We start from the raw sequence: 16645 nt of genomic DNA on the forward strand, positions 1-16645 counted from the left end.
TGTGTTGGCATTCCTACTGAAAATGAAACTGGAAGATATAAAGTATAATTTTTAGCTTAATGGAAGAACCCATGAGATCTCAAAATGGAGGATAAAAGTTTGTTCATGGTAGATTCGTAATGCACCTACAGGCAATAATGAGGAATAGCGTTTCACAGGCTACTTGGTCATCTCACTTTGTAATGTTTATGTTGAGTGGACATGAATGGGCCACCATGAAGAAAATCTTATCTTATATGTCAGAATTGGATGACGTGGAGAGATTCTCAGGACAACAAAAAAACCTGACAGACCAAGTATGTATCTGTGATTTAATGTGAAGTTGGGCACCGGGGGGGGGGGTGGTAGAAAATATGTTTAGGGTTAAGACATAAAAGACACCAAAGGCTTGTAGAGTTCCCTCAGTGGTCTCAGCCCTGTCGATCGTGAACACTTTCAGAAGAGTACGAGAAGGCTCTCAATGTAGTTAGCCCCAAACAACATCATGAAAAATGAAATTGACAAACAGAAAACAGCTGGTTACTCATGTGGGAGTCATTTTTAGCATCAGGTGTCTGTGCAATCAGATCATTGACTGGTTAAAGTAAAGGTCAAAACCCAAACCAAATTAGAAGAAAGGATGAACATGAGAAGACACTGTGTACAATTATAGCAGCTCCATCCTGAGGTATTCAAGTAACTGTTGACCCTGAAACATGAGCAATGGATAAAGAAAAAGAAACTGACATTGACCATCACCATTTGCTACAGAAGTGTAGCAGATGTGAAGCAATGCTATAACAAGGAGGCCAAAAGAGCCCAGAAACCACTTGAACCAAGAGTTTGCTCATGTTGCCAAGAGGAGAAACACTGTCATCAAGGATTTCGAATAAAGTCATATTAAAAAAAACGTTGAAATAGTGGAAAGCAGTAGAAAGGAGTTGGTGTTAGACTCGCCTCAACCGATTACCCCATTAACCTTTGCAGATGGAACTGAAAGGAGAACTACAGATACATGTGATATAGAATAGATTTTCACATATTTGTATACAAGCTATTCTCATCACTGATGATAGTGGAACCATCATAGAATAAACTCTAAGACTAATTTAGTAATTGATGTACCATTCTGGGAAATGGCACCTAAGAAGATAAAGCTAGTCACAGATCAGTCAGTCAGTGTATTAGGAGGGCAGAGTTTATAATCTCAAAGAGGATCATATATGTCTGAAAGGTTCAGAACCGCCGGATATAAGAAACTCTCAAAGTAGGAGGCAGAAGAATCAAAGCATATATTTAGGCTCCACAGGAACCAACCCATGAACCAGCATCCCCATTTTGACATATTGATCAAAAGCTTCCAGGCCCAATAAGTACGCCTTACAAGAGTAACCAGGAGGCTACAGAGAAGCATGATGGTGTAAAGCAAAATCATGCTTCCCCCTCTATGGTAAAAAGATTACCCACTGGCCTCAAGTCCTTGTTCAGCTTCCTCCCGTAGGTCAGCTCTGCTACCGGCAGCTCCTGCTTCGGCTGTGGCTGTGGCTGTGGCAGCCTCTGGCTCCAACAGAAGCTGTTTTTAACCATCTGGCTTCTGCGGGGGAGTGAGGTACGCCGGGGAAAGCACAGGTTCTTTCAATCTGCTTAAGGAAGGTGAAGGGGTTGCCCAGGAAAGCACAGGTTCTTTCAATCAGCTTAAGCAAGGGAAGCAAGGTGAAGGGGCCAACAAGCTTACTCCAATCCGACATACAAACAGCATTCAGTTCAGGGGAAAAAGCCAAACTAGTCAAGGGCACTTGTTGACTAAGTGCTAAGGAGCCCATTTTTGGTTACTAACACAGTCAGTCAGTCAATAAACATTTATTAAGTACCTTCTCTATGTGGTAGACTGAGGTAACTAAATGCTGAGGATACAAAAACAAATCAAAACAAAGACAAATCCTGCCCTCAAGGAGCTTATAAGCTAAAGGGGGAAGACTATACATAAACAGAAATTTTAGGCAGAGTGGGAAGGCACCCTGCTGGGGATATCTTGGAGATTTCTAGCGAAGTCTCAAGGCTGTATAGCTAGTGGGAAATGGGGAGAAAGACTGTGCTGAAACCCCTCCTTAAATAGAGGCCCGGGAGTGTCACCCTGTCCTGCAACTGCACCTAACTAAAAATCATGTCCTTCCTTTTCAAAATATCTCAGTGGAGATAATTCTAAAATAGAAAAAATGGTACTACCCACAGGGCTAGTAGAGTCAAGAGAAATAAGAATCAGGAGTATGCTGAATCCAACACAGACAGAACAGATTGTTCAATTTTGTGGGTGAGCACTCACACCTCAGAAATCAGCAAATGCTCCAAATCAGGGATTGGTCAATTGTTCCCTTGACAGTCTAGACTTAAGAAAGTAATGGAAAAAATAATAATAATGCAACTTCTTGCATTTTCAGAAGCCTAATGTTAAACATTTACCAGCATGTCCTTCAGCAAACTTTAGGGGGAAAGCTAATGAGTTTTTGCTTGGTCACGTTGAGTTGAAGTGTTACCTGGACAACCAAGTGGAGATGTCTGAATGATGATTGGAGAGATACAGGTTTGGGGCTCAGAGGAGATGTCAGGACCGGGGCTAGAGATTTGGGAGTCATCTGATTGGGGGTGGTAGTTAAAGTGGTGGAAATGACTAAGATTCCTAGGAAAGAGCATGGAGAAAGAGATGAAGCGAAAAGGAAAGGGGAATAGAGGAGGGGAATCATCAACAGAACCTTGGGGAAGAAAGTGAGGTCTGACAAAAGGATGGGGAGTCAGCATAGAAAAGAGGTTTGCAAAGCTCTTTACAAATATTATCTCCAAATATTATCTCGTTTGATCCTCACAACTCTAGGAGGTAGATGATATTATTTTCCCCAGTTTACAGATGAAGAAACTGAGGCAAACAGAGGTTAAGTGACTTTGCTTAGGGTCACCCAACTAGGTAGTTTTAGAGGCAGGATTTGAACTTGGCTCTTCCTGACTCTAAACCTTGCGCTCTATCCTTGGCACCACCTAACTGCCTTAAAGAGAGAGAGAGATAGACCTAAGAGAACATAGCATCTCTGAGATTGGGGACCAAGAGGGAGTCACCATCAAGAGGTGGTCATCATTGTCCCAAAGTTGTTGAGGTCAAGGGAGATGAGGAGTGCAAAAATGATGGCTGAAATTCGCATCAGGAAATCATTGGTAACCTAGTAAGTGGCAGATCCGGAACACCGTTCAGTTCAAGAAATTCGCCTAAACACACATTAAGCACTTTCCAGGTCTGCTGACTGTACCTCCACTGCTCTTTCTCCACACATGGACCCTGGAAAGCAATTACTAATAGCTCACCTTACAGTTGGCAAAGTGCTTTTCCAAATCACAGCCACCCATCATGTAGGCAATGTCACTATCCCTGGCTTATAGACTATAAAAATAGAGCCAAAAAAAATTAAGTGACTTCTCCCTTGCCCATATTCTCACTGCCAATCAGTTGAACCCAAGAAGAATTGACCCCAAGGCTGTGTTCCAAAGTGAATCAAACCCTGAAGACTAAGCTTCAGATATAATTTTATTCATTCAACATTTTCCCAGGACAAACTGTAATGAGAGAACTCTACCTTATGCTGGGAAAATGCAAAGAGAAATAAGACATAGCCCTGGCCCTCAAGGAACTTCAGTCTTAATGGGGGAAGGTTCTTGGAGGTAAAGTAGTAGATCAAGGCAAGACTTACTTGGAAGGAAGACTACAGGGGTGGGGAGTCTGTGGCCTCAAGGCCACATGTGGCCCTCTAAGTCCTCAAATGCAGCCCTTTGACTGAATCCAAACCTCACAGAACAAATGTCTTTCACAAAAGGATTTGTTCTGTAGAACTTGGACTCAGTCAAAAGGCTGTACCCGAGGATTTCTTCTCTCAAACTTGGACTCAGTCAAAAAGCCGCACCTGAGGACCTAGAGCCATGTCTGGAACTCTTTGTCCTCAAGTGCAGCCCTTTGACTGAATCCAAACTTCACAGAACAAATGCCCTCTAGGCCCTCAAGTGTGGCCCTTTGACTGAATCCAGACAAAACAGAACAAATGCCCTTAATCAAAGGATTTGTTCTGGACAATTTGGACTCAATCAAAAGGCTATACCCAAGGACCTAAAAGGCCACATGTGGCCTCGAGGCCACAGGCTCCCCACCCCTAGGCTAGATAGTCTCTGAAATCCTTTGCAGCTCTGAGAGTTTGATTAAGAGGTAGTGTGGTGCAATAGAGAGAGCTTAGACTCAGGAATCAGAGGCCCTTAGTTGAAATCCTGACTCTGTCATTTACCAGCTGTATGACTTTGGGCAAGTCCCTTCCTGTCCCTGGGGCTCAGTTTTCTGTAAAATGAGGTCATCGGACTAGCTGACCTCTGGGGTTCTTTCTTGATCTAGAATTCCAGATCCATTGCTTATGATATCTCTTGGCTCCTACTATGCTGGTTGGCATCTAGTAGGTGCTTAATAAATGCTTATTGATTGCTCGATTCCAGCAATCTTTCCACTTTGCCACTCAGTCTTTCACACCACTCCCAGTGACACAGTATCATTTGTGCTGCTGCTGCTAATAGTATTCATAATAATAGCAGCAGCCCCTAGTATCCATATGGCATCTATTGTGCTCCTGGCACTGTGTTAAACACTTTACAAATAGCATCCCATTTGATCCTCACAACAATCCTGGGAGGTAGGTGCTACTATTATCCCCTTTTTACATATGGGGAGACTGAGGCAGACACAGCTAGTAAGTGCTTGGGGCGAGATTGAAACCTTGGTCTTCCTGACTCCAGGCCCAGTGCCTCAGCTAGTCTCTGGGTGGTCACTGCAAGGAGTCCTGGGTTACCCAGCAGGTAAGGACCTGTTGAGACAGGCCTCTCAGATTCATCAGGGGCAGCATTGACAGAGCTGCCCAGAGTCTGGAAATAGCACTGGATTGGGAATCGGAGGATCTGGGTTCAAATGCTCACTCTGTTTGCTATCCATGGGGTCTTGGCCTCGTCACTACTTCTCTTTTGTCGTCAGTTTCTTCATCTGTAAAATAGGACCCAGAGGATTGGGTCAGCTGATCACTAAGGTCCCTTCTATCCCTATTGTTCATCTTTTAGCTTTTAAAAAGCGATACGGAGTCTGCCTCCTTTGACTTAGATTTAGTTCTGCCAGGCAGCTCATAGCTGGGGGAACTGGGAGTGTAGGATAAGTTTCATTGGCATCAGTGAACATTTAAGGAGCCTAGTCCAGTACTGGGCCCTCTGGGCAATCCAGAGATGCTAAATCAATCAACCAACAAATATTTATTAAATGCCTACTGTGTACCAGGCACTGGGGATGCCAAACCAAAAACGAATGTGTCTGTGTTCCCAAGGAGCTTACGTTCTTTCAGAAAAGGTTGTCTTTGCCCACAAGGAGCTTAATGCAGTGGGGGGTGGCTTATACTTGGCAAAATAACCAGGAGTGCTGGGAGATGGGTAATTGCTTAGCAAAAGTCTAGACTGCCACAAAGAGCTGGAGGAGAGAATATGTCTCTGGCTTTGCTAACCTAACCTCTGAGTGACTAGAACACTGGATTGCAAGACAGATGTGTGTCCTCAGATGCTTCCCTGTTTGGGCCTGCTTCCTCATCTGTAAAACTAGAGGGTTGGATTTGGTGAACTCTAAGGTCACTGCCAATTTTACATCATCCGATCCTAGCTACCTTGGGGCTGAGGATTGTACATTGTCGGGGGGAGCCGGAGCCTTGGAGAGTTGGAGAGGTACAAGGTTGAGCATTGAAGAGATGAGCAAGGTGACCCAGCTGCAGCCATGTGGCCGACCGAGGGCTAGGTGTGGGAAGCGAGGAAGAGACAGGGGCAAGAGTTCCCCATGAAATTGTCACTAATAAGGTTATATAAAAGCTTCACCAGAGAAAAGATTGAATTCTCTGGGAGAGCTAAGCACAGGGCAGACTTCCATTTTTCTCCAGCTCAGTCACTGTCTTTCCTTGCAGGGCAGCCAACTGAGTCAAAATAGCCCACTGGTGCCCAGTGGGTCTGGATAGAGAGCATTGGCTTCCCTATCCAAGCCAGGCTCTGACACTGGCATGAGGAAGACTTGGGTAGCAGCAAGGAGGGCCCCACTTGGACCAGCCAAGCATTTGAGACTCAACCCACCTTCTGTAGTCTATAGCTATTAGCAGGGTGCCCTGCTTCTCAAAGCCTCATCTATCAACTGAGGATAACAATCAAGGAAGGGCAATTTAAATGATCCAAAGGTTGGTGGGAATTCTATATGGAACAGACCACTAAATTCAGACATTTTCAGTCTTGAAGAAAAAGGCCAAGAAGGGACATGATCCAAGAGAATGAAATCTTGAGGTCAAATATGGCCTTGCTTACTGCTACTAATTAGTCAGTGTTACTAGGTGCCACCCCTGAAAGACTGAAAAAGGAAGTTTCGGGGCTTAATACCATCTACCGGCAAGCAGGGATAGCTAGACGGTGCAGTGGTTTGAGCCCCAGGCCCAGACTCGGGAAGAACTGAATTCAAATTCTGAGTCAGACATTTACTAGCTACGTGATCCTGGGGGAGTCACTGTATGTCCCTTTGCCTGGTTCTTGATCTGCAAAGTGGAGATAATATTAGCACCTACTTCTAGGATTGTTGTAAAGATTAAATAAGATAATATTTGTAAAATGCTTAGCATAGTGCCCAGCACACAGTAAGTGCTACATTGTACCTACTATGTGCCAGGCCCTTTACTACGCACTGGGTGTACAAAGCCTCAAACAGAATGTCCCTGCCTTTCAGAAGCTTACAATTCACTTGGAGCAAAGGACATGGGTCAGTCGATAGGCATTTATTAATCACCCTAACTGTGCTAGGCCATGGGGATACAAAACCTCCAAACTCACCCCCTGCCCTCAAAGAGCTTCCCTTCTAATAGGAGAGATGTCATGTAAAGCAATTGGAAACATACAAGATATATGGGGGAGGGGAGGGGTGAAGGGAATAAGCATTTATTAAGTAGCTGTCCTGTGCTTTGTACGTATTGTCTCATTTGATTCTCCCAGCGGCCCTGGGAGGTAGGTGCTGTTATCATCTCCATTTTACAGATGAGGAAACTGAGGCAAACAGAGCTTAAGTAACTTGCTGAGGGTCGGACAGCTAGTAAGTGTCTGAGGTACGATTTAAACTCTGATATTCCTGATTCCAGACAAAATGGAATGATCCCTGCTCTCAAGGACCTTACATTTTATGGTACTTAAGGGACGATAACAGACTGTAACAACATGTAACACCAATAACATCAGCACACAGGAGGGGGCTAGCACAGGCTCTTTGATCTGCTTTTCTAAAGAAAGCAACTTTAAGAGGTTTACAACCACACTTTAATTAAACCTACATATATCATTCACTTAGTTCAGGGGAAAAAGACAGCACCCTGAACTTCAGAGAAAATACAAACAGAAATTACAAGCAGAAATTATATAAACAGAGCAAAATAACACAAATCAGCAGACAGGCTTCTAGCTGTCTGACCAAAACTATACATACATAGTTACCAGAGAGAGAAGCACCAACATGAGGGTTTTCAAAGTGGACGGGGGGGGGTGGTCTCCACATCAACACTCTTTCAATTAGTATGTCCCCAAAGCAAAATGCTAGCCTCAGAGTATATATACATTTCTTCAGGGTCTGAGGGCTTCACACCTCTTGTGACCTAACTAGCAAAAGGGTGTGGGCCTTCCTACAAACAAAAGCAAGACTCAATCAAAGGCACTTGATTGCCTTAGTGCTGAGAAGCACTCCAAAACAAAAGACAACAAAAAGTCCCACTCTGCTTGCCCTTACACAGGCTCATGCATATTAATCAATGTCTCAAACCATCAGAAAAAAAAGTCTGAAAAGAAATATGATGGAATATTGTCATCCCTGCTATGTAAATTAGAAGTAGCTGTTTTCAAATTTATTATCAAAGACAGCTTAGAGCAGTGGAATATGGGTCCAAAGGTTCAGGATCAAAATCCTGGCCCTTTACAGATGAGGATACTGAGGCCCAACAAGGGGAAATGAGGCACCCCAAGGGTCCCCCAACTTTAAACTTTTATTAACTAGTCATTTCCAACACACTGGCCTCCATTACTGGGTACTGGGACCAAACCCAAGGTAAGGACCAATCAGATGCTGATGTCACTGCTGACCCAGCTCTCCATCACAGGCAGTGCTTTGGTCATAATGGATGAGGTACAGTCCCACTCATTGGAAAGCAGACAATAAGATCATAATGCTGACTCAAAGCTTAGCCAATCAGCACCCGCCTGGCCCTTTAAATACCAGCTAAAAGCAAGTCTGGCTCCAGTGGGTAGGACTGGGCCCAGAAGGCAGGACTGGGCCCAGCGTGCAGGACTGGGCCCAAAGTCTAACTACCAACCTACCTGTAGAGGCTGACTTCAGGTGACCCAAGCTTGGGAGAAACAAAGCTGAGGGGTCTTTTTGCCTCTACTTTCTGCACAGAGACCCACCCCATTGCCTTTTTGTTATCTTAATATATTTAGACCCACAGAGGCATGGCTTGGAGAGCTGATAGCATGACTATCAGCAGGTAGGGAGCTAGTTGGGGAGGGAGGAGGAGAAGTAGTAAAAAAAATGGCCCCCTTCCTTTTGCCTGCCTGCCTTCCTCCTCACTCATTACCTTCTTTCTTTCCTGTAGGCTTCATTGGGTCTCCGGATTTTCGGGGGCAGAGAGAATTATCTCAGGCTTCTGATTATGCAGGCCCGTGCCCCAGCAGAGAGCTGGGCATGAAGAATTTGGGTCCTGTTGTTGAGCAAAATGGAGGTGAGTGTCTCTTACTCCTGCATTAATTCTTTGGAGTCCCTTATACAGTGGGCATCTCCCTACCAAAGCCAAAAGCCAGGCCCTCCCCCCGCAACCTTAGGAAGGGGTAATCTGAGCATTTGAGCCCATATTCATTAACTCTCTAGATGTCACTTAGACCTTCTTGGGTAAGTGGGCTGAGCTTAGCCTTCCCCTTGAAGCTAATAGCACTTGGAACTTTTCACCCAAGTTCTGTTTCTCAGGCCCACCACATCCCAGCTGGGGCATGATCAGTGAAAGACTTTGCCAAAGTAAAAAAGGAAGGTGAAGGGAATTCTGTCAGTGGCAAAAGCCTTCGGGGTTCAAATCCTCCCAGCTTTTGTTCTATCGAGGAGACAATTTAGTTCCTGTACCTGTAATAGCCCACCCCACCAGGATGGTTGGTTGTGAGGAAATTATAATCCTAGTTGGAATTGGGTGCTATTATAGTCTCATCTGTGGGAGCAAGCCTTTGACTTCAATATCGGGTGGCTTCCCGTTTCCAGCCTCTGAGGATTCGGTACAGTTTGTGGCCGATAGTCCGGCACCCAGAACCGAGGGAAATGAGAGTCTTCATTGCCTACATGCCAATCTTGAGTCCTCCCCGGGACAGCCAGCCTGCAATACCACCGATGCCCAGGTTCTCATCCATACTTGCCCGCCTTCTGAGGCTCAACCCGATCCAACGGGGCACCCCCTGACACTTCCTTCCTGCGCCTCGGAAACACAGTCATGCTGGGCCCATGCCCCCGTCGAATGCACCGAACTAGACCTTCACAAATTTTCGAGCTGCAGCCCTTACACCAGTGCAGAAGGACACAGGGAAGCTGTCATCTGGGCCATGCCAGGGGGCACCGGAGATAGAGTGGGGTTCACCCCTTCCTTATACCACTTAGAGGGAAAGTCTCCTGCACCGGATTCTTCCTTTAAGGTAACTACATAAGCCCAACTTCACAAGAGGGGTAGGCATACTGAGGACACATAGAGAATGATGGGTAAGATTCCAAGGGTCTAAACTGGCTTCTTTGCTTCCTCCCTAGGTCTCTTCGGCCAATGGTGGCCACATGTCCTGGTAAACTGTCAAAGCCACATACTGGACTTCAAGCCCCAGTACTGATGACTTATTCCATATCTGCTCTGCAAGTCTGGGGCGGGGTGCAACTTAACTCCCCAGGCTAGTTTCCCTCCATTTTCCAAAAACAACTGATTTAACTATTTGAATGGTCTTTCTTGTGTCTGGGCAAGGGGAAGTTGGGTGCCACCACAAGGCTTGCTTGTTGGAGGTTTCTTGTAATTTTTTTTACTAAGCTCTTCAAAGCAACCTAGAAGTTAAGGGGAAGCTTGGTAAAAGGAGGGATTGGAATTTTCACTAGCAACTACAACCCTGACCACAACCCTTCCCCTCCCCCAGCCTCCCATTTTTTAGAGGTTGGAGAAGGATCTGAATTTAGATGGGTTTGAACATTCACTTTAAAACCCTCGGTAGCTCTGACTGCCAAAACAGTGGTGGGCCCTGGGAAAAAATATACTTGGCCTTGAGAACCCAGGGCCAGATGGTTTCCATGAGCCAGTTGGTTTCCACTGCCCATCCCCACCAACTCAGGAAGTGCCCATCTTGTGGGCCTCACCTTCTTGACTCTTTCTGGCCAACCTGTGCTTGCATGGTGTTATTCCCAGCTACTTCTGGGGTCCCCCAATTACAACTTGGGCCGAAGACAATTGTTTTTTTTCTTTCGGCTGTTGGAAAATGGAATGCCAGCATTGAAGACCTCAGAAGAGGCATTTGGGGGGGGGGTTGGGATTGGCTGGCTCAGGGATCATATTTATGGTGCTTTCGTGAATTCAAAAGACCTCTTCTGTCTCACGTGTCTGTCAGTTGCAAGAAGAACAGCCATCTCCCCAAGATTCTAGAGCATCATCAGTTGGCAAAGGCCAGCCAGCCAGCTTGACTTGCACTGTTTTTTCTCTCCCCTGCACCCCTGTCAGCTCTGACAAATCTAACAATTATTGAGCACCTTCTTTTACAAGGCCCTGTGACTATTCTGATGGATGGAAATGATGTGGGGACTTAATTTATATAGGAAGCTGCTCAGGAGCTTAATAAACCCTGGAATATTCAGGTTCTGCCCTACCCCAGGGATGTTGGGGGATGAAGCAGGAGTTTTGGGGTGGGGTTCCCCCTCCACTTGTCCCAGCTGTACTCCAGAAGCCCCAGGGAGACTGCACAACATGTTACCATCTGAACAGGCCCCGATCCCCAGCAGGCACCGTCTTAACAGAGCCTGGCAACACCACAGGGGGCATCCCTTCTTCCTTCTGGTTTGAATTACTCAATCCCTCTCTGCTTTTAGGGATCTCTGATGAGCCTGTGAGCTGGGTGTGTGTGTGTGTGTGTGTGTGTGTGTGTGTGTGTGTGTGTGTACATGCGCGCATGTGTGTGTGTGTGTGTGTGTGTGTGTTGGGAGAGGGGGGAGCAGCCTGCCCAGGGGTTGGAATGAGTAGCAAGAATGCATTTTGAAACTTTGTTCTGGATACTACAATATCCAGTCTTCCCCAACCCAGAATTCCCCGCTTCTCTGCCCTGGGCTTTGCCCCCTTCTCTGTCTTTGGGGTGCAATGTGAGTGAGGCTTTGAATTGAGGGTGGGGGAGAACTTGGTAAGTATACCTGACTTGCCCCATAGAGTTTGAAGACATTTCATGGTTTTGTTTTTATAATTGAGACTTTTGAGGTTCTCGTTTTTCCAGAATTTCAAGAAGCCTTGAGGGGAATGACTATGACGTTGGGGTTGGGGTGGAGCTTGGGTTTAAATTTAGGGACAGCCACAGAGCTAATTGCACTACCGGCATCATCCAGCCTGGAACATGGCCAGGGACTTACCAGCCCCAGCAGATTCTGTGTGCTTAGCTCACTGTGGGCAATGGAGGCAAGGTCACAAAGCGGGCCCAGAGGAGAAGCTCTGGGGAAATGCCAGCAACCCAGTGGCCCCTAGGAAGATTGGAGGACAGTTCTAGAGGGATTTTTTTATCAACTTTTTTGTTTGTTTCTAGCCTCCTATATGAGGCTGAGGGGTGGAGGGACACCAGATTTGGAAGTGATAGGCTTGCAGGTTCCTTCCTTCACTGGGCCTCAGTTTCCCTCTTGATAAAATTGGGGATTTGGAGGACAGGTGGTGGGCCAGGGTCCCCTTTCCAGCTCTGAATCCAAAATTTGACTATTTTCCATATCGTTTCTTCATTTTAGTCTCCATTTTTGCATAGCATGTGATTTCTTTCTTATTAACCTCAATTGAGGGAAAATATTTTTTCCCTTTGTGAATTTGTGAGTTGGCATTTCAGATCACATGGTTCTTCTTGGTCTTCAAGGCTTTGTAATTTGTGAATGTGTTTTCAGAGAGGATTGTTATCAAGCTGTATTTCACCACATTTTGGTGATGACAGGGCAGAAGGAACCTTTGTCTCCTTCTCCTCCTCCTCCTCCTCCTCTTCCTCCTCCTCCTCTCTTTCTCCTCTTCTCCCTCCTCTTCCTCCTCCTGGCTAGTTGCCAAGCTGCTGTGCTTGCTTTCCTGAGCCTTGGAGCAGCCAACTTGGCCAAGAGGCCCAATTTCTCCCTTCCCAAAAGCCTTCAGGTGCTCAAGTCTCTGCTCTCAGAAAGGGGGGTATGTACTGTATGGGATGTTATTGCCAGAGGTGCTCTTGGACTCTTAGGGGAAGAGGAGCATATTTCCAGTCAAATGTGACTCTTAACTCACCTTGGAGCCTTTGCTAGGGCCAAATTAATTCCCCATCAAACTGGTGCTATAGCGGTCATCCAAACTCATCCCCTCCATCCTCATCCCCTTTTGGGGCCAGGTGGAGCATGAGGTGGGGGGGGGTGAGCGAGAGACCAACCTTCTACTTTTTTATATAAATACTGTAACTCAGGGCTTTCCCACCTGGTCACTAAGGAACTTTGCCTCCCTTTGCTGGCATCTGTTTAGAGTTTGTTATTCCTGAATCCAAACTATAGGTTCTATGGAGCCATTGGCTAATATATAGAATGTAGGCAACTGAATCACTGAAGCATTTATCTGGGGTAATTGATCACCACCACGAGTTGGTTGTGCCAGGCAGAACGTAGCCATGGACCAAGGATTTCAGGAATATATTGATTCATTTGGGATAAACAAAGCTAGCCTAGGCTAGATCCACTGGACCAGGACAGGACAAGGAGGGGTACCTGAAGAGAAATTTACTTGGGGGTTGGCAGTACAGCCAAGCCCACTGCAGGCACTGGGAGCAAGGCCTTGTTAAATATTTTCTTTCTTTTTTTGTAGGTACTATACACCCCTCATCCCTTTTTTCCTCTAATAATGGGGGTGTGTTTTCTGTTTGGGTTTTTCCTTTCCAGTCCCACCCCCTTGTTTTTTTCATCTACTGGTAAATGATGATGAGCAACCAGAATCCTATTGACATGAACAATTATTCCTAAGTCCTTCGTGGAGGCTGTGTAACCACAGTGCACACTGTGTTAACAAATGGTCAAGGAGTCAGTCCCAGCACTGCTGAATGCTGGAAGATGGAACACTGTGTATATAAATTGGGGGTTACACAAGCTTGTTGTATGACTTCCCTACCTCACAGGGATGTTGTGAGGACTTTGCTTAGTTAGAAGTGTGTATAAGCTGAGTGATTCTTATATTATTAATCATCATTGTTGTTCTTGTTACATATTATATTGTGCTTTCCCTGGAAGGGTTTTTTTATTGGTGATTCATGCCTATTGGCTGGTATTGAGGGTTCAACCCCTAGAAGGCCGAAGTTGGTGGCTTTGCTTAAAAGTGCCGTTCACATTGTCAGCAAGTGGGATTTGAACAAAGCTTGTAGCTATTTCTATTCTTGGGAAGAAAGGTTTTGGGGGTATTATGGAAACACTCCAGTTGGGGCTTCTATAGGTGAGGGGAGCTTTCTAGGAGGGGAGAATAGAGAGGGGGAGAGGAGAAGAGAGGAGGGAGAGAAGAAAAGAGAGGGGGAGGGAGAGAAGGGGGGAAGGAGGGAGGGGGAGATAGAGAGGAGAAAAGAAAAGGAAGAAGAGGAAAAAAGAAGAGAGAGGAGAAAGGGAGAGAAAGAAAAGAGTAAGAAAAAGAGGGGTGCAGGAGAAGGAAGCTCTAGAGAGATAGAGCAGGAGATGGGAGGAGAGACAGGGCAGAAGCTGGTCTCAATTTCCAACACTATCTCTCTCTGTTTATGTCTCTCCCTTATCACCCTCCATGACTCCCTTTACCCTACTCACCTCATACCCAAGGAACCATCTCCCATTTTCTTCTTCCACCCTTCCCATATGAAATTTGAGTGCAAAGCAACAATAAGGGGTGGCAAGGGGTCAGCAAAAGCCTTCCTTTTTGTTACTATATCACAGTTGGCTTAAGCTAAAGTCAATATGAACTATCGATAAGTCTGGAGTTAAAAATAAGGTGTTTTGTTGTTCCTTTTTTGTTTTATGATTTTTCTTGTCATTGTTTTCATTAGTTTTGTAGATGTGGAGCTTAAAAGGGTGCTCAGAGACCACATGAGGTGAAGCCTAAGATATGAAGTGATTGGTTGCCCCAGTCACACTGGTATAGAGTTGACAGAGGCTTGAAACTGGCCCTGGGCCTTCTGCAAGGGCTCCAGATTCACTGGGACCCATAGGGCCTCTGCTGAGCCTTTTGGGGGAAAATTCTGATATGTGTGAGGGTTGGTGCTGTTAGGGGCAACATTGCCTGCTGGCTCTGGATTTAGTTGACACTTGGAGTTTCAAATCCTGGCTGTGCAACTCATGTGAACTGGGTCTCACTTTCCTTATCAATAAATAAAAGGCCTCTAGAGTGTCTTTGTGGCTCCTAAATTCTTGAATTCTAATAAATAGCCATTTGAGCTATTTTGTGAAGCAGGGGGCGCAAGCAGGGAACCCCAGTGGGGGATGGAATGTCTGCTACATATTTATTTTGGCAGCATTTCCAGGTAATTATTAAATGTTATTAGATAGTTTGAGATTTGAAGGCTTGTCCTCAAACCAGAGGTTATGTGGGGTAGAAAAGGAGTTTGGGGGGTGGGGTCAAATCCTACCCACGGTTCTTCCCCTCAAAGCGTGCCCTGTCTTGGGTTGCTTATTCTCACCTCCTCTAGGGGCTCAGTGACTTCAGCAGGGGCACCCTTACTTTTGGACAAGCCTGGGGATTTTATAGTAAATGTAAATGATTTTCTGTTGTAATCGATATTTATGGAGGTTCTACAGATCTTTGGACATCTTGCATGTTTGTCTCCAATATGTTGGATTTGGTTTTCTGATACTCTCTCTAAATAACCTCCTATAATTGTCCACGAAATAAAGAAAGAAAGGAATATTGGTGTTTTGATGGATTTCTGGGTCTTTGCATGCCAACTGGGTATATGGGCAGGCAAACTTTGTCTCTAGTCTGCTTCTCTATTGCCTACCATGGATCTCTAGAGGGATGTGAGAATTGGGAAAGACAACTGGGAAACTGACCAACAAGATCATGAAATTTATTTTCCTTTAAAGCTCACATAGGACGTTGAGGAGAGAAAGGGGTAGAATTGAGAAATTGAATAAAGAAAGGGTTGAACCTTTATTTAGAGGGACATCTTATTAGGAAAGAAAGTTGAGAGTTGAGAGAGAAAGGACTTTATGTCATCATGGATACTGAAGCTAGACCAGGCCGGTCAGGGCTACCCTTAGCACCACTGCCAGACTGTGCTGAATTCAGTCCACCTCCCTACTCCTGATGAGCATGCAAACCCTTCTGAGTCTGATGGATGGAGGCATTGAAGTTGCTCTTTAAAATGTTGTGCTGGGAGATTCTTGCCTGGTTGTTAATGATCCTTTCATATGGTCCAGGAACACTTGCATATTTCTGGGCTGATTCAGTATGCTCCTCTCGCCTTGGAGTCAGTGTTGGGCCTGGATCTTTGCCCTGGCTCCAGCCATATCCAGCCCCCACAGTGGCATTCCAGTAAAGGCCTCAGAATAACTTCAATGGGGAGATTGGATAGCTACAGTGGTGTCACATGGTCAAGTTTGTCCAGGGATGGTGGAGACCCCCCAAGGTAGTACAAAAAGAGCTACGTATCTACAGCCGGTGATCACATACATGTGGGACCTTGAGCTGAGAGGGAGGACTACAGAGACCACCTAGCTAGCCAACAGATGGGGAGCTCTGAGGCCAAGGTCACACTTAGATCATGTATTGGGAGAAGACTGGCTGGACCTTAGAAGCCCCTACAGAGGTCCTCATTAACCTTTTTTGTATCAGACTCCTTTGGGCTCATGGAATCACCCCTTCTTAAGATTATGTTTTTAAATGCATAAAATAAAAAAAATACAAAAACCCTCAAATCCCTCATTTTAGAGAGAAGGAACCGAGGCCCAGGGAGGTCACATGTTTTATGCCCAAGGGCCCACATAAGATTGTAAGATGACATCTTGAGCGGACCTTAGGGAACCCTCCTTTATTATACAGATGAGGACAGGCACCAGGGAATTAATTATAAATCGAAAACTGGGGGGAGATTCCACAGATCAGGTACAACTCATTTTTCATTTGAGGAAACTGAGTCCCAGAGAGGTTGAAGTGGCAGATAAGCACAGAGGAAACTTGAAGCCCCAGGGAGTTTAATTTGTGTGCCAAGTTCACACATATGTAGTGAGCAAATTTGAACCCTAGTTCAAAATTGAACACTCTAGTTTCTGCCCATGTTCTTTTCCACTGGCAAAAACCAGTGGCAAGGGATATGAAACCAGGTTCTACCAAAAAGTCATTTAACCTCTCCAGAG

The 16645-nt window shown here is 45.5% G+C and overlaps 1 protein-coding gene across 1 annotated transcript in view; it reads left to right on the forward strand.

Annotated features, from left to right (window-relative positions):
* Nucleotides 1-10016, forward strand: part of EDA2R (ectodysplasin A2 receptor) — a 30288-nt gene extending 20272 nt beyond the window's left edge. The window contains exons 6-8 of the mRNA XM_036740461.1: nt 8691-8816; nt 9341-9765; nt 9875-10016. Of these exons, the coding sequence (XP_036596356.1) occupies nt 8691-8816; nt 9341-9765; nt 9875-9910 (587 nt within the window). The 3' untranslated portion in view covers nt 9911-10016. The remainder of the gene's footprint in view (nt 1-8690; nt 8817-9340; nt 9766-9874) is intronic.
* Nucleotides 10017-16645: the final 6629 nt, after the last annotated feature.

This window comes from Trichosurus vulpecula (assembly GCF_011100635.1).
Source record: "Trichosurus vulpecula isolate mTriVul1 chromosome X unlocalized genomic scaffold, mTriVul1.pri SUPER_X_unloc_1, whole genome shotgun sequence".
Lineage (NCBI taxonomy): Eukaryota > Metazoa > Chordata > Mammalia > Diprotodontia > Phalangeridae > Trichosurus > Trichosurus vulpecula.